At 38.3% G+C, this 21153-nt stretch overlaps 1 protein-coding gene across 1 annotated transcript in view; it reads left to right on the top strand.

Moving 5' to 3' along the window:
• TMEM245 (transmembrane protein 245) overlaps positions 1–21153 on the top strand; it is a 76232-nt gene continuing 55079 nt past the window's right edge. Inside the window, exons 1-5 of the mRNA XM_053980266.1 lie at positions 1–636; positions 10368–10485; positions 11654–11755; positions 12662–12769; positions 17570–17794. Coding sequence (XP_053836241.1) covers positions 1–636; positions 10368–10485; positions 11654–11755; positions 12662–12769; positions 17570–17794 — 1189 coding nt within the window. The remainder of the gene's footprint in view (positions 637–10367; positions 10486–11653; positions 11756–12661; positions 12770–17569; positions 17795–21153) is intronic.

The raw sequence follows: 21153 nt of genomic DNA, 5'->3' as shown, positions 1-21153 counted from the left end.
ATGGCTGACAGCGTAGAGCCCGCGGCTCCCGACGCCGGTCCCGCCGCGGCTCCGGACGCGGGTCCTGCCGCGGCCCCTCCGGGCTCGCCGGTGCGGGAGCGGAGGGCGGGCGGCTCCCCCGGCGCGGGCGCGGCCATGCCGCGGCTGCCGCTCAGCGGCCAGGGCGGGGCGGCGGGAATGTCGCTTCCGCGGCTGGAGAAGCCGATCAAGCAGGCCTTCTACAACACCGGGGCGCTGCTGTTTGCGGGGCTGTGTTGCGGCGCCGCCGTCCTCGTGTACTTCATCCTGGAGGCGTTCCTGCGGCCGCTGCTCTGGGCCGTGCTCTGCGGAACCTTCCTGCACCCCTTCAAGACCTCGCTGACGGCGCTGGGGCGGCGCTGGCTGGGCCGCCTGCACCGCTCCCGCACCCCGGTGCTGCTGGCCGCCCTCCTCCTGCCCATCTGCTTCGCCAACTACGGCGTGGAGGCGCTGGGCGAGCAGGTGCTGCGGCGGCGGCGGCTCCTGCTGCTGCTGGGCGCCGGGGGGCCGCTGCTCTACGGGCTCTACTGCCTGGGCAGCTCCCTGGGCGTGCAGGTGCTGCTGGCGCAGGCCGCCCGCATCATCTGCCAGGGGCTCGACTACTTCAGCAGCCAGTGGGTGAGTGTGTGAGTGTCGGCGTTCCTCGGCCGTGCTTTAGGCATGCCCCCCTTCTGGAGATGCTGTTAAGTCAGAGGTGATTCAGGCGAGTTCTTGGGTAAACATCGAGGCTTATTGAAGTCCAAGGTGTGTGTTAAAGTGTTGCGAAATAGCAGCGCAGCTCCACAAGTGACCCGGGATGGGGGAAGGCATCTTAAGGTTTATTTCTCAGTGTACGGTGTAGGATTTTCTTTTTCTTCTTAGCCTATCAAACAGTGCAAACGCAATTTGAACGTTAGAAAGTAAAGCTGTTTAACTTACAAATGTTACTGATGGTAACAAATCCTGGGAGACTACTTTTCCCTGTGTTCTGTTGAGTGCATAGGATAGGTAGAACTTCAGGCAGAACTCTTTTAGACTTCGTTAGTTATAACTGAAAATACAAAAAGTGCTACGTATCAGAAGCAAATGGATATGTGAAAGATCAGATCAGTAAGTTCTACTTCTGTTAAATACTGGTGTACAACTGGCATGCTCAGATTTCTTAAGTGTCAAAGACTTTTTTCAAAAGCGGCTCTTTTTTAAACAAACAAAGTATGCCCTTTCCCTAGGTAACAGTGCTCCTGAATGGACTGACAGAGGATATTTGGACAGACTACCTCTAGTGTGAATAGAATGGACAGGAGAATGTGTTTAGCCTCTTGAAAGTAAGCACTGGAGGAAAATATTTTCTTGACTTTATTTGGTCCTGGAAGATGTCAGAGGACATGTGTTTCTAGTCTGTTTTGTCCTCAGAAGTATAATTAGGACTGAGTAGACAGAGATACATTCCCTCTTTATAAAGAGGCAAGATATTACCATGTTTACTTTCAGCTGTGTGGTAACAGAACTAAAGCATGGCCTGGTACTAGTGGGAAGCTTTGACTTGTTGCCTCATAATTTGCTTGGTAAGCTTAAGATTTTTTAAAGAACTTTGCACTGACCTCTTTGTTTTATTTTTAACAAATCTATATTGCTGCACTAACTGATTTGGCTAAGTCCAGGCTTTTATTAAAGGTTTCTTAATTAAGCCATACTTAATGCTGTGTAAATATAAGGGTACTGAAGGGAGCTGCACTTACTGAAGCTTATAGCTATGGCTGTAATGCACTGCTGGATGTCTGTCCCTCCTGAGTGCAACCTTGTTTAGCAGTCTCTGACCCTTCTGGTTGGCGCTGGTGTTTCTGATTTAACACTTGTGTTCATTGAACTGTGGTAGGATATTAACTGCACAAAGCATAGTAAGCTCCCAGAACTCTTCAGACCTGAGTTTCTTGGGAAAATTTTGGGTTTGTGTCAAGGTAACTGATCACAGAGTTCCTTAAGCAAATCAGTTGCTTTCTAAGCAAGCTGTCTGTGTATCTTTCCGGGGCCTTAGGAAAAAAAAAAAATGTGGACTTTCCTTTGTAAATAACTGCAACTCGGTCTGGCATCATCTGTACACTTTGCAGTGTTTTCTTAGTCCATATTTTTTATTTTTTTTTTAATTTTGCAGTGCTTGATGTGTATTATCTCAGAGCTGTAGCAGGATAATTTAATTTTATCTGTGCTGCTGAGGAGCCCTGAGCTGCATCAGTTAATAGTGTCAGTTTTAACTTCAGTGAAGCACTTTAAAAGCCTTTTAATTGCCGTGTTATATTGCAGGACTCTGTTTTCATGCATATGTTCTGCTTGTTAGCTGCACAGGAATTTGGGATATTTTGAGTGTTCTTCTCTGGGCTCATGGTTCCTTCTGTATGCAGGATTGCCTTCTCCCTTTCTGAGTCCCTCTCCTGGACTAGAGAAGTGAGTGGATGCCTATCGTTAGAATTATGGGGATTTGGAATACTGATTTGTTATTCTCTAACTAAAGGTATTTTTATGGTATCTACTAGGCCATGATACTGAGACAGAAATTCTCCTCTTAAGTTCTAGAAAGAAAGAAGGTTCTTCAAATGCAGTAATTGCACGTGACAATGACATGGTAAGGTGTATCTTGGCACCAGTATGTTAAAGAGCTTTCCTGTCCTGCTGCCCTCAGATCTGGCAAAGCCGTTCATGGCTTTGGTGAGTCAAGATTCAGAAGTGCCTGTGTTCCCGTCTGTGGTTCTTAAGTCACACCTGCAGTTCAGGAATTGGGTACCTATATGACTGGATTGTTTGATAGCTGATTGCAAAACACTGCATTTGGAGAACAAGTTCAAGATCTTAGGCTAGTCTACAAGCATTGTGCTCCTACGATCTCCTTTTCTTTCCCTGCAGGCTTTATAATCTTCAAAGAAGCTTGCTCAAAAAATGTAGCTGGCTGCTAGGCCTTAAATTAGAGGCTGGTTAAAAATTCCAGATGAGTTCATTGTTCTGACTCCAGCCTTCTCTTGGTTATTTGCAGAATTCTTATGCAGAGGGCCCTGCACAAGCAGCAGTTTCATATAATAGGAAAGAGGAATGTTTTTCTGTGTATTTTATTTCTTGGAAAGGGTGGGATTTTGTCCCATAGAGGACTGAATATAGTCCTACACACTTCTGGGCTGCAGCAATTTCACTAATTTTGCAGAAGCTATGCCTATGTCCAGTACTGTATCTAAAAACCAAATTCTTTTGCTTTGTGGCAGGAATTCAAACTACTTTAGGCTGATGTTTTACACTTAATATATATCCAATTCCAACTATTCATTATATTTTCTTCTTTTTTTTTAGAAGAAGAATTTGCATGCTCGTATTTATTTGGGAAACAGTTTTGTAGATCCCAGCAGATGTAAAGAATTATACAGCTGCTCTATGTTGGCTCTGAGGTTCATCTTTGTAAATTAAATTTGATGCAATCATAATGAGCAGAATTCTCTGTAGTGAACTTGATTACAGGCCTGTCAAAATCTTTCTCTCTGGCCAGTCTTTCTTCCTTGCTTTGTCACAGGTAGTTGCAGGCTCACAACAGAGTAGTCACATGTGTGTCAGTGTATTTTTATATCTGACTGTATGAGGTACAACTTGTGTTGTTCTGGGGGTTTCCATGCCATTAGAGCACTTAATCAGTCTTATCCTCACCAAAGTGCTGGGTGGATCTGGAAACGCCATTGCCCACCATTGCTGTGACTGCTGTATTGGAATATTGTCAGAGTACCTGCTACCTGTTTTGGCTGGTACTGTCTGCTCCCCATCAGGGATTCTGTGAAAGACATCCACCAGGGAAACCTCTGTTTGTGTTGCACTAAATGTCACTCCCCCAGCAGCCTTTGCAGACTGAAATTCTCCAAGCATTCTTCCATGCTCTGAGGTGTTTGGCTTCCACAGTCCTATTGAATATCACCTGTAGGGGCAAAAAAACATCTGTGTTTTGTTGAATTCACCTGATGGGGCAATTTCTCTTCTAATAAAGGAAAAGGCACACTTCTGATTTTTAGTGTGCGTACAATTTCTATTTCTTTGAGGATTTAGCATAGGTGGACTTTTTTTCCCTTCCCTTTCTTAGAGCAGGCTTGCAGGTTTCTAAAACTTGCCCACCATAAAAAAGAAAAAAAAAACCAAACCAAAACAAACACCTGAACAAGCTATTAAGTATTCTTTCTGCTGTTTATTATGGTATCCTGGCTTATAAATGATACAGCCAAATATTGCCTGTAAACACATCTTACCAAAACCACAGATTTTGGTATGTTTTCACAACTTTTCTTGGTAGAGCTAAACTGTGTAGAGACCACATGTGGCCTGTTTAAAAACAAGATGGGTAGAGGCAGGGAAAGTCTGGGATGTTGATAGTGTTTTCTATAGCTGTTTTTCCCTTCCACACCCATCCTCAGTTTTGGAAGAGCCTGCAGTGAGGTACCTTTCTTGGAGAAGCTGAGGAGCTTGTTCTGATTTATATGCAGGAAGTACAGCCTCAAAGCTGGCAGTAGCCTAAAGCCTAATGATATATGCTACATAATATTAGCTGTTTACTGGTATTTATATATATTGGTTGAACAAATGATGTTTCTTTTTCCAGCACCTCTGAAAGGAATTATCATTATGGAACTGTCCAGCAAAATTTTAACTGTGCTCTATATAATAAAAGAAGAAGGAATTGTGTATGTTGAGGAGCCATCTCTTGCAAAAGTGTTATCATGAAGTATGTCAGAGGACTGGTGCTCTGTTTGCAGGGAAAGAATTTGATATGCTCTGGGAAACCTCTTTTTGCAAGAGAATCTTAATGCATTTGATTTCTGAATAGCATTTTTATTACTAGTTTCTCATAAGTAGCTTTTATATTAGGACAGAAAAAGTGAACTAAAGGAGAAGTATTCTCAACATCCATTGCTTCAGTCTTCTGGATATCTTAGATGTTATGATTTTTTTCTTACAGTGTAGAAAATGTTGCAGGAAACATAGAAAATAATTTTCAGCCTATGTGTGGCAGTGTTGATTTTGATAGTCAGTGTCCCCCTGCCCCAGGGTTCTAGTTATAAGTTCATACCTTCATTCCTTCAAAAAGGGGTGATCTCACTAAACGCCATATTTCTGTTTTGGATGGTTTAGTAGTCTGTGTTTTTTAATGCCAGAAATACCAGCATGGATATATGCCATGTTTGGGGGTTCTAGAAGAAACAGAGTGGGCACACAGTTCTCTAGTCCTTTGGACTTGGGACAAGGAATAACTTACTTGTGTCCACTTAGAACCTGCTTTAGGTAAATGAAGGCTTCCTAAGTGAAGGGAGGAGGTGCTTGTCTTTGCTCTGAGGTGAAAAATAGTCTTACAGGTGTGCTTAGTTGGAGTTTGGGTATTTTCTTATATGTTTCATAAGGGCTGTCTCTGTGCTAAAGGACAGGCACACTTACTCTGCACGTTATGGGATGTTTTGTGTACTAGTGAAAATGCACTAAAGCTACCATAAATTAATTTTTGTTCTGGAAACTGGAGTCAAAATGACATCTTTATAATTTGTCATCTGCCTCCTTAATATCTTTTATGCAGTTTAGAAAACCGTTTTCAAATGAACAGGCAGATAAAGAAAACACTGATTATTTTTTTTGAAGGCAAACACAGTTTGGCTTTTAGCAGTGCATTTAATGCATTGTGTTGCTTCATTTTTCAAGTCCAACACTCTTCTGCTCAGCTTTTTTGGTAGGTTCATTTTCCTTTGTCAGCCTGCATCATCACTGAGGAGGGAGATTTAGAAATAGTCAACTGGTGTCATAAGATCACCTCTTTAAACAATCTTCACTCTGCAGCACTGTTTTAAAAGTTTGCAAAAGTGCTGTGTTAATGCTTGGTCAATGTTTTTAATGATTTTTTTATTTTAAGAAAAACTAATTAAAATCTCTATTTCCAAATGAAAGTTTGGTTTTAAAATACTAAAGGGAACTGATGAGGTAGTTTGCCCCCCTTTTTTTTTTTTTTTTTCCCAAAATACAGAGACTGGAAAATAGAAAGCAATTTAAATTAGATCTGTAGATCCATCAAACAATTTTAAATTTAAAGCTCAGTTAAAATCCCCTAGACAAACCAAAACATAAACCAAACTCTGAAAAACCTTGCTCTACGATTTCCAAGTTGAAAGAGCAGCCAGGGGAAAGCATAATTTCAAAATGGCCAGGGGAGAGGGCAGAGCTACCATTAGAAAAGGAAGGAGTTCAGACTCAGTTTTGTAGGTGCTGACTTGTTAAAAACTGAAAAATTTTGGCAGGTTGGCAGGGCATATATCAAAAGAAGTAACTGTTGGTTCATCTTCTCAGTCTTCACTGTTGGGTTTACTTGTGGGGTGGTTCATAGAATCATGGAATATCTTGAGTTGGAAGGGACCCAGAAGGATCACTGAAGTCTCACTCCTGGCCCTGCACAGGACCACCCCAGGAATCATTGCATGTGCCTGTCATTGAGTCAGGGATGGATGAATGAGTGATACATAGACTCTAGGTCTCCAGAAGGCTAATAATAATTTTGTTAGGAAACCCATTATTTTTATACAAGGTTCTGATACAGGTGGACCTGATTGGTCATGTAATTAAAGCACTGTCACCATTGGCTAATTAAGAAACCACCCTTTGGTAAACATCTAATGAGAAGCAACTGTTCAAAACACCAGCTGCAGAGTCTTAAGATAAGAATTGTTTTAATTCTTTTCTCTGAGCTTCTCACAGCTTTTCCCAGAACAATTCCTGGGAAAGTTTATCTGGCTGTCCATCTCTGACAAGGCTGTCACAACCATGTGTGCCTGGGAAGGCACATGAAGCAGGTGGGAAATGTGTTTGCTGCTGGATGTTGAGATGTTGGGGCAACATTCCAAGGAAGACTAAATCATTCCAACAGCTTTGCAGTGGGAAGCTCTTCTTGCTTATTGCACTTCTGAGATATGCTTCTGTTGCCCTGTTGTTGGTGCCTGCCATGCTTCTGTGAGCTTATTTTGCTATAACTGAATTACAGGTAGTTTTTTATGAGCTTAGGGATCTTGAGCTGGCTGGATGAATGTTGAAGCTGCTGTGTAGAAGAGGTGGGACTCTCTAGCTGGTAGTAGGAGATAATGAATTGCCACTTTCAGTAACAGTTACTGAATGCACTCATCTGCAAAACCTTCCCCATAGCCTTTAACTTGTTGATAGGAAAAACGGGAGGGAACCGTGTAAATAAAGAGTTTTACTCTCCAACATAAATCAATATAAACATTGTCAAAAGTTGAGTAGTAGGAGTTTGTTCATGAAAAATGAGGTCAAAGCCAAAAGAGTGGCTCTGATTTTCAAATCCTTCAACTTCAATTTCTTCACCAGGAAGGAGAAACAAACTTTCAGTAATGTTGGTGATGGTTCATGCTGATTAATCCCCGACTTCCCAGCACAGAAATTTCAAAGAAAAATTACTGAAGCAGATGCTTGAGTTTAATGCAAAAGCTGCATCTTTCTATAGTGTAATTTTATTTCTAGTTGGCAATTTAAAGAGAACTAAAGCCTTTCATAGTTGCCTTAGACATCTCTAAATCTGCCTCTTAAATTTACCACTTTAACACAGAAGTGGATGCTAAAATCCAAGAAGTTTCCCTGCAGTCTTAGCACTATTTATTCAGAAAAGTTGACAGTTTTACATGTCTAAAGGCAAAGCAACACTTAGTTCAGTTTGTGAGAGATGCTACAAAATGCAGAGGAGATATGAAAAATGAGGTCTTGGCTGTCTATTAAGATAGGCCAGAGAATGAAGAAGGGCAGCTTGCAGGATTAAACTATCCCGAAGTTGCAATGTATGGAAGTTGTGCATGTCTGTAAATAATAATTGTGATTGAGGAGTGATTTAAAATTGCAGAGTACGTGGTGAAAGTTAGGCATCTGTAACTGATTTCAGCTTGCTAAATAGTTGATGAGAGTTAACGCATTCTGCAAAATCTGAAGTGTATGTATTAGTTACCTGGTTAGCTTATAAATTAAATACTCTTATAAATTAAATTTATAGACATTTTGTCTTAGCATGGAATCTTATAAATTACAGTTTCAGTGCAATAATTGAAGTAGCTTAATTTTAGTGAAAGTAGGCAGTCTTTCATTCTTTGTTTCAATTATGTCAGTTTTTGAGAATGACATAAAATAGCAAAGAGGCTATTAATATTCTCTATGCTTTTCAAGCCAAAACCTTTGGAGACCATCCAGAAAAACAATGGGAAGGATTATGTAATGTGCTTTTAAAGGGTTAAGGAAAAAAAAAAAAGTATGCTGTTGCCAAATCAGTATGGTATGAAATCCTAATCCATGTCAAATTAAGTTAATTTGCCTTGTCAGTTGCTTTCAGCTATGTGCTGTTGGAAGTAGGCTACCCTAGTTCCTGTGCACTGGTTCTTGCAGTGTAGGGATGTGCTTGGCCTTAAGATTAACCAATAAAGAGCTGATTATTCCATGGTGTCACTGAAATTAAACTTCTTGCCCCAGTCAGTTGACTACACAGTTCTTTTTACAGAGCTTCGGGAAGGTTATTGTTTGATCTCTGAAACAGGGTGACTGCTTAATTTAAAAGTAAATGATTTCTATCTATTCAGTAGAAGTGAAGACTTCTACTTGGATAATTTACTAAGCTTTTAGGAATGATAACTGATTAATTATTTTTACTTCAAACACAAAAAAACCTTATTAAATACCTAAACCCTATAATGTTCAGCTACATGCATGGATAAAAGCAGTGCAGTGTGTTTTGCTTTGTTGGCTGTTAAACATAGGCTTTTACCCTGTTAGCCTTCTACTTCTTTTTTAAACAGAAAATTTAAATTACTGAACGTATTGAGTCTCCTGTTTGTAATTTATCATTAAATTTAAAAGCTAAAGAGAAAATCAGCTTGGAATTGGAACATTTATCATACAAAGATGCTGTACAGCTGATGTTGGGGAGTAGGATAGTATTTTTGTGATGAATTATCTATTGGAATTAGAGCTGTGCTGTGAAGTGCCTTATGAGTGAATTTATGTTTAAACCTATTGAAAGAGTGCTACTGTGCATTTCTGGTAAGAATTTTTGTTTGTTTTTGACTTTAGTCTTTATGTCTATGGGTTGTGTTAGTTTTAGACATTTATTTTGAGTCTGCACTTGGCCATAAGTATTATGGAACTCTGTTGATGCAAAACTAGAAATAAGTGAAAAGTTGGAGTGATCTGCTTAGATGAGAAGCATTAGTGTGCAAAGGGCAGGTATACCTTTGTTCAAATATCTTAAGTGATTTTAAATTACCTTGCATATGCAATCGTTCCCTCTGAAGTTATCAGGGACATCACTCACTGCTTGTCTGCTCAATTCAGTACAGCTAAGATTTCCTCTCCACCAATTAGATATGTGGCAGTAGTCACACAAACCTGCTTTTCATAAGGACTCTTGTGTTTTCAGCATGAGTTGTACAGTGCAGAGTAGAGGTGAAAACTCCTCTGGTGTGTTCTTCCTAATTACTTGTTCTGTGTCACTGCCTGTGCATTCTTCCTTCTTGTAGTGATGTCTGATTCAGCAAATGCTCTTAATAGCAATTCTGTTCGAACTTCTTTGGAATGTATGGATTTATAAGTGTAAATTTGAAGGGGTACTTAACTGGTAATGGATAGGGAATGTTCATTGAATTTGAGCCAGAAATATCTTTAGTTATTTATTTTAAGAATGAAACACTGGGTTTTAATTTTGATTGGTTTTTGTACTTCTTTTATTTCACATCCTCTCCTGAGTAGCAGCTTTTCACCTCCTGTTACCTCTTCCTGCTTCCTTCTTTCTTTTCAGCTCAAATTCATCATCTCAAGATTCTTAACTCCAAATCTATATTGCTGTTTATCTGATTAGTAGAGTAGTAGAAGGCAGTTAGAAACAGCAAACCCAAGTTGTCACTGATGTCTTCCTGTTCTTGTTTTTCTAAGTTAAAAAATGAAAAAATTACATATTCTATAAAGACGTCTGTTTTGTGAACCAGCACCACTGAGGAACAGCAGTTTTTGTTGTGCTTCCTAATGGCTTCTTTGGCTTAAGCTCCCTTTTGTCTCTTTGGACTGAAACACAGGAGCTGGCAAATTGCTCCATGCTGGAATATGTGCAGCATGCTGTGCTGGCCAGCTCTGTCTCCCTGTGGCCACATAGGTGCTGCTGATGAACTCATATAATTAATTGAAATGTGGGCTTCTTAAAGACTTACAAGCTGACTTCAGTTCTCTGTCTCTTACAGTTATGGGTGTGTGCATGAGTGTACACACATACATGAGTACAGTAAAGCTCTCTTTTGATGTATGTATACATACCTATATGTATCTTTTTCTTAAAGATATGGACATTGGTAGTTGGTTACCTGCTGATGGTTTCATTCAAGTGGAATATAAGCACTGAACGTTACTTAAAAGCAGTCTCTGTTCCTGTCTGGATTATGCTGCTCTTTCACTTAGGTGAGTAACTTATTAATAATAAGTTATTATTCTGATAACTGAGAGTTCTGTAAACAAAGCTCCTCACTTGCTCTTCTACTAAATTCATGAAATAGAGTCTTAGCTGAAATGCAAACTGTTTTGTCTGCATGTGTCCAGAAGGGAGCATTAGAGTAGGGAATGGGAAGGCATCATCTGCTGAGCAACGTCTTCCACTCCTCATGCCTTTGTATGTCCCATGGTTTCCCCTTATTTGGTTCACAGACAATGTGAACTTCTTGACAATGAGGAAAGGCTGGGGTCATGTGAGGCTGGCTTTAGGCATTCATTTGTGATATTTTATTGAAAGCCTGCCAGTAACCAAGGCTGAAGCTGCAGAATGCATTTAATAGTAGTAACAGAAGCAAAAAAAAAAAAAAAAAAAAAAAAAAAAAAATTCTATCGGTAGTCAACAAGCATATCAGAATGGTATCAGCAGTATAAAATACACTTGCAAGGAATCTATATAATCTGTTTATACAAATATAAGATTATAGTAATCTTTTAGACTTATGTTACACTTAAGTCTAAAATATAATAGATGATCATCTTATGTTCTCATATCAGAGTTTATGGTGGAAGAATTGTGCAGTTAATAGAAGACTACCGTGACAGAAGGTTTCACAGTGTACCTCATTATTTACTTTACTTTAGCAGCAGGTTTCAAGGGTTGTTCTGACCATGTGAGGATTCTCCCCTGAGGTTTAAGCTATATGTACTGACTTTGCATTTGCTTAGATTTTGACAGTCTTGTATTTACTGGAAGTACAGGCTGAACAGGCAGAAATCCCATTCTGTGGAGATCTGGCCTAAATACACATTTTTGGGGGGAACATGACTTTTCTCTGATATTGAAAATGTTTTGATTTTGTGTGTATTTTCATGTGATTTTGAATGTTGTTTTCAAAATTGTTCTCTATGTCAACACAATGTAACTGAAGTTAGGAACTGTAACAACTTGGTTTGTTCATTGAGAAACTTGTTCATGTTTGTTTTCTGTTCTTCCTTTTCTTTAATGCAGAAAGCCTGTTTGTTTTACAACTTCTTTGTTTTTTGGTTGATGTGCTGCCTTTCTTGATTTTGCTCAATGTAGGGTTTATTAATGATGTAATTTTTCTTGTAAAAAAAATCCCAACACTGTATCTTTCAGCTTCTGTGGCAGGTTCCTGGAGAATTCCTGTATTTCTGGTTATAGTTGTTCTGATGACAGTAGGCATGTTGCATGAACAGCAGAATGGGAAGGAGTCTTCTGGTAAGGAAAAGTCACTGTTTCTTTTACTGTTGGAGGCAAAAATTCACTTAAGTCAAATGAAATAATATGGACTGTATCCCCATAAATTCAATACCATATGGATTGCAAGAATTTACTATAGGATGTGTAGTGTGTTTTAAAGAGGTTTACTCATGCTGAAGTGAATCTTGGATTCTTTACAGAAAATGATTGCCGTGGACTGATGTTTCTTTTTCATGGTAAAGTAGCAACTCATTACTAAGCCAAATTCCTTGAGTTTAAGGATTTCAATATGCAATTTCAGGCATGAAGGTAGACCAGGATGTTTGAAATCAGAGGCTAATTTTGAAAGAAATTAGCAATATGGGTTTAGTAGCTCCTAAAATACTGAGTATGAGAGAAACCAAGACAACTCCATCCAGCAAGTTTCCAGTATCCAGTCGTTTGTTTTTAAAATAGTTTCTTACAAATATGTTTTGTGTTTAGATTTTGAGAAGAATAGGTTTTTTTCCTGTTACAAGTCAATTTAGAAAAACGTAAAGGCATCATAAATTCCTGATGAAGGAAAACTTTTTCCTGTCTGGCTGTTTTAGTTGGTTAGTAAAATTGATTAACTGGTATACACATTTTTTTAATAATCATACTGTCAGCAGCTGTGAATGTCTTGGTTGGTAGCAGTTCATTATCAAGAAAAGCACTAAGCAAATAACTGTTTGTGAGTTTTGGCTGCAGATGTGTTGTAATACTAAAATTAATAGCACTCATTCCTGTTTGATCATATTGACTACATATAATACGTACTAAACACTAACAGCATCTATCCATATAATTGCTGCTACCTGACAGCTCCAGTGGATATCTAACACAAAATAAAACATTTTAAGGCTTAAGCTTTTTGTTACTTACATGCATGTATATATTTTACAGGGGCGGAGCTTCCTGGTCAGATGATTTCCATTGCTGCTTCAACAATTGCCATGGCAATTTCAATGACAGAAGATGAGTCCAATAATGAACATTCCTCCCAACCCTCAGGTGACTGAATACTCTGTAAGAAACATTTGAATTTGCTCTAAAGGCATGAATATGGATGGAATTCAGACAAAATTTCAAAATAGTTCATAACCTCTTCATTTTGTCCAAATAGTGTCCAAATCGTGAATCAGACTTAATCTGTTTTTAAAAAATGTCAAGAAGATGCTAGTATAAAAGCTGTCTAGCAGAGGATATTTTATGTGGTGTTGAAGACCTGACTAGAAGGATTTATTACTGTTTTGTGGTTTTTTTGGAATGAAGGTGTGATTTTTTTTTTCCTGTTCGTCATTGTTAATTATCTTAATTTTTCTAGCCTTTTGATTTGTTGGCAGTTACATGTTATATAGCTGGATTTCTGGACCAGGTACAGATGGACTGGAGGAATTTTTGTGTACATTACAGTGAGAAAAAACCTCACCACTTAAAATATGGCATGCTCCAAGTCCTTCGTATATGAGTTTACTTGACTTTGTGGCTTGAGTCACATGATACTTTCACTTATTATAAGACAATCAGCTTAAAAGAGTTCAGACAAAGTATTTAGATATCCAGTGCTGATTTTGAACTTTACCATCTTTTCTTTTGGGTAGGTCTTTGATGAAATGTGATACTAGAAAATTAAGCTATTACTGAGATCTCTGGAAATTGAAAAGTTTCATCCATTTCCTGCAAACCAATGAAACACATCATTCAACTTGACAGAATGTGAACTTGCAAAACTTAATTTTTAAATCTAAAAACAGCAGCTTTAGACAACTTACTCTTAGCTTTTTTTTTACATTTTATATGACTATCATCAATATAAACATAGAAACCTATGGAATTATATCCTGAAATTTGAAATCAGAGCATTATGGTGACAGTTCTCCTGTATTTCTGTATTCAATCTTTAATTTTGGAATTTAGAAAAATTTTTTTAGCTGAATTTTGAAATCTAGAAAAGTAACAGACGCCCACAAATGGGCTATGTAAGTGGTTGTGTTCTTTCATTGCTATTTTTTTTAATTTACCAGTTCTTATTTTTTCACTTCTTTAAGACAGTTGTCTTTCTGTTTTCAAGAAGAGATAACTACAGCAGTTTTTCAAAGGTGTCTTTTATATTTTTTGACTTCCCTTGAAACAGCTAACCAGATGAGGGTTTTTTTTTTTCTTATGAATTATGTTGTTTTCCTTCACAGGGAAAAAAAAACTCCAGGGAGTTTTCTTTTAACTCCTAACAACAGTTAAAATAATATTCCCAGCAATCTGGTAAAAATTAGTATTCTGTTCTGTGATATATTAATCACAATTTTGCCCATCTTTGGTTTGGATCTTTTGTGAATGATGATGAAACATTATTCTTATACAGCAAAAAGTTCTACCTATAGGCTTAAGAACTCACAGCTTTTTTGTTTTTCCTGACACTATTAAATCCATTACAGAACAACTAAGCTTAAAATTGTTTATTAAAAGACCATGAGGGAGTATAAGCTTTGCTGATTTTATATTTTTTTCTGAACACTCAAGGTTTTCCATATTTTATTGTTGCATACTGGTATTTAGTGCTGGGGGCGAGGAGTTAAATGGTACCAGTTTGTGTGATCTAAGTGGTCCCTCCTGGTCTTCCAAGAGTTTCTGGTGTATACAGCAAAGAAGTAGTCTGCAATTTCTGAAGCAGATACTACTGCAGTATCTGCAGACAAGATTCTATTGTCTTGTTGGCTTCAAATATGATAGATACTAAAATCCTTAAATGAAGTCATGACTCCCAGGTTCCCTTTTGCCCTCACTTCTTTTATTTTTCCTTTGAAAAAAAGCATAAGAAATATTTTTCATGTGAAATTACAAAAAGATGTGGTCCTTCTTGAAGGAGTACCTTCATTCTGATGTTCTGATGTGGACTTCTTCATTAATAGTAATAAAATTACTGTTTTCCTATCTTATGCCCTGCATAGAAATACAGACACCTGTCTTTATGTTACTGTTTGTCTTCTTCCTGGGGAGGAGAATAATTCAAAATTCTGTGACAGCAAGAAATTGATGTGACAGAGAACATACCATGTAATGAAAAGAACAGGTCTTAATAAGACAGCCTGTGAAATTTGCTCTTTTTTTTTGTTTGTTTTTCAAAGAAGTACCATTCATTCTGATTTAGCTAGAATTTTTTCCTAAGTATTGTGCTAGCTGTTTAGACTGTCATACTTCCATTAGTTGGAAGATAGAAAGGTGCTTTTCAGGTTTCATTTCTCAAAATATCATGAAGCACACTAAATGGGATTTTACAAAAACAGAAGTTACTCAAAATCACTGTACTGACAGGTTTTTTTTTTTTCTGTCTGTATTGACAAGGCACTCACACCTTGGTTTGCAGAGCATATCTTGCCAGCAGAAGGTGACTTTTTTCATTTGCAATTTTGGTTCTTTTCTGGGTGGATCAGCTTTGTGAACTGGTTTATGAGAGTCATCCAAATGGCAGTTCTGATGCAGGCCTGTGTTTGTCATGAGGAGAATACTGGGTCATTGGGAGTGACAGTTTAATTTTGCTAAAAGTGCTGGAGAACTGCATTCTGAAAAAGCTTTCTTGCCTTGGGATCCCCTAGAACTTTTTCTTTTCCTCTTTCTTTCTTTTCCTTTTACTCCCTCAACTTGCCCCTCTGTTTTGTATGCTGTGTACAGTCTTTTTTTCTTTTTCCTAAAGGTGACTCTACTCAGGAGTTTTTGGGCAAAAAATATTGTATAACTTCAATTTTAGGCATAGACTTCAGCTAATTATTCTGTTTTTGCTTTTAGTGCTTCCTTTTGTTTGATAAATATTTGAGTTTCTGCTTGTTGTATTATTACTTATGTTGATTATATTAATTTTGGAGCAGAACAGTAAGAAGTGTTGAATAAATTGAAGGGGAAAATTCTTTATGATGGGTATACTGCTTTCAAATTTGTGTTCCTTTAGTGTATCCATTTGTTTCTTTTGGTACTCTTCTGCTTTATTACATATAGGCTGAGAAGTACAGGGGAATCATAGACCTTCTTCTATATGGCAAAAATACTTTGTCTTTTTATGAAAATTTCTGTTTACAGGCGAATTTTTCTCCACCCTTACGAAAAGTTGTTTGTAGTTTCTATAGTAGGGCTGGCCATCATGCCATGGAGATATGCACTGATTTGCCAAGAACCTTCCCACCTGAAGCTTGTGCTGTGATTAGCTGCTTGCAGAATTCCTTCTTTCAGGTTGCATGCCGTAGTTCCTTCATGAATATTTTGAAGTTCCACCAAATACATAACCAGTAACCATTTGATGTTTCTGTCATCATCTCAGTGTCAGTCCCAGCTGGCTGAATCAGTCGATTTGCATTGTTGTCTTGGTGTGGTGGGGATGTCTTCATAAGCTGTAAAAGTAGTTCCACTTACCTAGAATACCAGGGCAGATTTCTGCAAGAAAAGAGAAGTGTTCATCTGCTCTGTGAGGATATAGTTTGTTACTTACTCTTACTGTGTGACAAATGAATCTTGCCTTTTGGAACATTTTTAGCTGTCGTGCTTTGGGCTAGAAATGGCTTTAGTGACACACTGCAGCTAAAAATGTGTGTGTGGAACACGAGTAGCTTGACTGCTGAACATGTAGTATGTTGTAGTACAGTTTTTATGCAGTTTTTCTTCATGGGAGAAGAAGTGTCTGTGACTCAAGTCCAGTGAAAGAGTTGTGTTCATCGTTTACCAGCTGTGTGGTATGTATCAGCATATTAAATAGCGTTTTATGCTTCAGCATGGTGTAACTTTTCAGGTTTTTCTGTGTGTGCATTCCTGCACTATGGCTGCAGACTTCCCTCAGGTAGTGATGTGTGGGAAATGCATGCATTTGGACAACAGCACAGAGCCTCAGTAAAAGTTAATACTTCTGTGTTCTCAGGGAGAGATTTCATGTAGAGTGGCTGAAGATGGATTTGGTGTCATCCAGCAACTGAAAGATTAAATAAATAAATAGCCATGTTCTGCATCCAAGAATTTTAATTTTAACATAGTATTTTTGCATGAAAAGACTATTGTTTATATATAGGGTCTTTAACGCATCAGTTTTCATTTTTGAATTTAATTTTTTGTTTGCTAACTTATTAGTGAGAGACTGACAAAATTTGTTATCCGCTAACTTGTGCTTGATATTACTAATATTTGTTACGCAGAGCAAGGAATTTAGGATGATAGTGTGAGTGCTGCTATGTTTGTGTTGTGAGTGATCTGGAAAAGTAGTAGTGAGACAGTTGTAAGATACAGGTTTTCAATGTATACTCTGTATTATTTGTTCTGTTTAAATGTATTTTGAGCAAATCTAAGATTGCTTTTTTTGAGTACTTGAAGTAAAGGGAAGTGAAAGATTTATTTTAAGATTCCAGATTTCTTCTAGAAGTTAATTATATTTTGTCGTTTTCATGGTTTTATGGTTCTTTGATAAAACATAATTGGCTTGTAATTTACCTGCAGTGACAGGAGCCCTCTTAGAGGCTGTAACAACTTTTCATCTCTCCTCCTCTGAGCACTGTTTGGCATGGTGATGTAGGATGTAAGAGAGTTTACACAGCCTAAAGAGTTCTAGCTCTTCAGAATGCAGATCAGTGCCAAGACTGTCTCAGTCTTTCAGAGAAATTAAAAGAAAAAGCCAACCCCAAAACAAACAACAAAAACACAGCCTTCTCTTGCTGTCCCTTCCTTCACCCCCACCTTCCAAAAAAAGAGAAGAAGCAATTTGGGAATAGGGAGCATATTCTGTTTTATGGTGAATATCAATGTGATAATTTCCACTTCTTTGTTTGCATGTGTTTCTTTTAGGATCAACAGCAGAAGATGATCAGCCTCCACCTCCACGAGCTTCATCATCTTTCAGCACCTCCTCTTCATCATCTTCTGGGAACAGACAAAGAACTGAGATTGGATCTTTTCTTAGAAAAAAGAAAACTAGTGATATTTACTTTGTTACTCTTGTGTGGGCCATTGTCATTGTTCAGATCTGGCTAAATTTCTGGATTGTGCAGCTATTGCCAGTGCCATTTGCAGGTAATAATCCAATTACTAGAAATGTTTGGCATCATGTTAAATTAAACAGGAGGAAAGGCTTGTAGGCTTTTAGGAGTTTTAAATTAAAACTCTTTCAGGATTTGTTATGACAAGATGAACTGTAGCTTCAAAAAGGAGGATTGATGTGCCCTGTCTATTACCATGTAGTGGACAACTCTGTTAAATTGCTTTGTCCATTGACTATTGTAGTTACCTGAAGTAATGTAATGCCATAGCTTACATAGTAAGAATACTTCTGGTTTAGACCAACTAATTTTTCTTCCTCCTGATGTCAATTCTTTAATATTTTTGCATCTATAAATGAAGAATATTTTAGCTGTTATTCAATAGTGAAGGAGAGCTCATGTTAACTTTTGATTTCTGTAAAAAATGGGTTGCTAGGCACTGTGGACGAGTCACAAGATAAATTTAGTTCTAATTTTAGGTCTGAGGTTAATTAGATTTGTTGCTTCACATCTATATGCATCTGTTCTCCTATATATCAGGCAGGAATTGGAGTAGTTACCATAGCTATCAAAAGATACTATTTTAAAACTGGATTCCACTTTTTCCTCTACTCTTTGGGGGAATGCAAAGGGAAAATGGGAATTCTAGGAGTATGTGTGAGTTACTATGAATTGGAAGGCATTTCTTCCCATTCCCCTACTGTAAACATTGTTTCCTAGTTTGCTTGGATTTTCTCTAAACTCCAGTTAAAATGCTAGGTTTTAGCATTTTAAAATGCATTTAACACTTGAATGTATCTATTTTTCTTTTTTACTAAGCGTTGTGGGTTGGCCCCAGCTAGTGGTCAAATAACCTCAAAACCAATCATTCTTCCAGTGTTTTAACGTGGGCTTGTCTGAGAGCTGCATTCCCTGTAGGGAGATACGGGCTCGGCATTTCCCTTATCCCTGGGCCACAGTCCCTTCAAGAGGTGTACCTGCTCCAGCATGCTTCCTCTGTAGGCCATGGTCCCTCTGAGTGGTGTGTCTGCTCCACTGAAGAGCACTTCTGCTTCCCTGGCCTTTTCATTACCTCTCTTCATCCCTCTGATCCTTTTTCCTCTCTAGTCACTTTTTCTGTGTTCCTTCTTCTCCCTGCCCAGGGATTTCTGCCTTTCCTTAGATACATTTCCAGTGAAGCAGCACACCCAGGCCTGATGGGCTCAGCTTTGCCCAGTGATGGATCTGTTGTGAAGCCACCCGGAGCTGTGTCTGGGACAAGGCACCCCCTGGTCTCTTCCCATGGTGGCCACCTCAGAGGCCACCCTGCTACCAAAGTCTTGAGGTCTGTGCATAGTACACAAAGCTACTGTAAACCATCTGGAAATTGTGACTTGGGGTCACACTTAGCTATTTGAAGGGCTGTGAACTCTGAGGCATGGAGAAAGGAACAGCTGCACCTTTGGCTGTGGCACTCTAGCAGCAGCAAAGGGTAATGTGATGGCAAGACATATAAATAGCTGAATGAAGGGTAAGAGCAGAGAGGGGTTTGACCTTTGTTTCATTCCAGTGTAGTTACTACAGAAGGAACTTCCCAGTTTTAGTGTCTGGGTGTCATGGGAGATGGCAATCACGAGTGAAAAAGGAATTAGAAAATACATTTTAGACTTATTAGAAGGAGAGCTTACATGACTAGTTTACTGAAAAGTCAAGGAGTAACTTAACCACTGTTCAGAAACATTTACATGTGAGGAAGAAGGGAAGCAGCAGTTCTGCAGTTAGACATAAGTTAGTGATTTAAGCTTGAGCCACACAGTCTAGATTAAACTGCACGTCTAAATGAGACAGAATACTGCTCCTGACAGACATTAGGTCTAAAATAACTACCCAAGCAATAAACTCAAGCCAAAAGAGAAATTACTTTTGGGAATATTTGTGACTTGTTGCCTTAGCAGTGACACTGGGCATGATGTGCTTTTTCGTGGCATAGAACTGAATCATCAGAAAAATATTACACATAGGCAGTATAATGATGAACGGAGCTAAACTTAGAACAGTGGATTATTTTAAGTGTCAGAAGGTGAGTGATGATAATCTGCATGGCTAAGAGGGAGGTAATAGTAAAAATACTAGGAAAATAGGAAGGCTAATAAAGCAAGTTTCCTTGTAATGGTTCAAGTTTAGAGACTAATAATAAATTGAGATACTTCTGAGACATTAAAGAGGATGCTTCTAGTATGTAAAAAACCCCCCAAACCCTCCACAAAACCTTAAACAAGAAAGGTGTTAATTTTATGAGAGTTCCTTATATTAGTAAAGTGGACTCATACAATGTAGCATTTAGATTATTAGAAACATCTTGATTCCGTTTACATTTTTCCTTGCATGTATTTATATTTCAGTTGGAATGAAATGGTCTTTTAAAACTGCTTAGTGTAGAGGGTGGGAAAATGATACCATAATTATACCATAAAATGAAAAGGTGAAAGAACTGCTATGAATTGAAAAGCTAAGCAATGAATCACATTGTGGAATACTTGCAGCATTTTACTGAGTGATGTGAGCCTGGAAATCCTGGTATTGTCTCTTTAAGATCTTTCGTTTGCTTCCTTGCTTGTTCTGTTGTATCCTTTTTCTTAAATAGTTTTCAGGTAATTTTCTGATTCCTGCAGATGTTTGGAACTTGTTATTATGCAGACTTTTTCTTGTTTTGCTCACTGCTTTCTAATAACAGTTGTTTAGATTTTCCTCTCTTGTCTCTTTTTAACTTAATATGATTACAGCTGTTGATTGACTGTAGCACCTCCTTTGCAATGAGTGAACAGTCATTTATTTTAGAATATACTGTGTAAACACTTGTTCTTAAATAACAGTGGAAGATTAGAATGCCATTTCAGGATTTTTTTCACCTTGTAAAATGCAAGCCTGCCTGGCTTTGCTGAGCAGCAGTTTGTGTTGTGACCATGAGCTGCATTTCATCATACAGAAACTTCAGCCTTTAAGTTCAGTGCTGGCACTTGCACTGTATTTTCTCTTTTTTTGTATGTTTGCCACTCATTTTATTGGAGAAATTATTGGATTATTCTGTTTCTTCAAGAGAATAAATCCCATATTTGCCACGTGGTGGTGCCAAAGGGTAAGTAAACTAAACCTCAGCACATTTTTGCGCTGGCTCTCCAAAACAAGAGCAAGAACATAAACTATTACACGTGTGGCTTGCAGAGAATAAGCTCTTGTGGCTCTTGGATAAATGCCCTGTAGGCAGTAAAAGTTAACCTTTTTGGCTGTGTATGCCATTTTACACGTCTCCAAGTAGAAACATGATGTGAATTTTTGATGATGAAGTGATGTACTGCCAACTGGTGTGGAGCTCATGTATGGCAGTAAGTAATGAACCAGGTTTGGAGAATAGTC

The sequence above is a fragment of the Vidua macroura genome, chromosome 1 (assembly GCF_024509145.1).
Source record: "Vidua macroura isolate BioBank_ID:100142 chromosome 1, ASM2450914v1, whole genome shotgun sequence".
NCBI classification, from domain to species: domain Eukaryota; kingdom Metazoa; phylum Chordata; class Aves; order Passeriformes; family Viduidae; genus Vidua; species Vidua macroura.
This window is presented reverse-complemented; position numbering and strand designations above follow the sequence as displayed.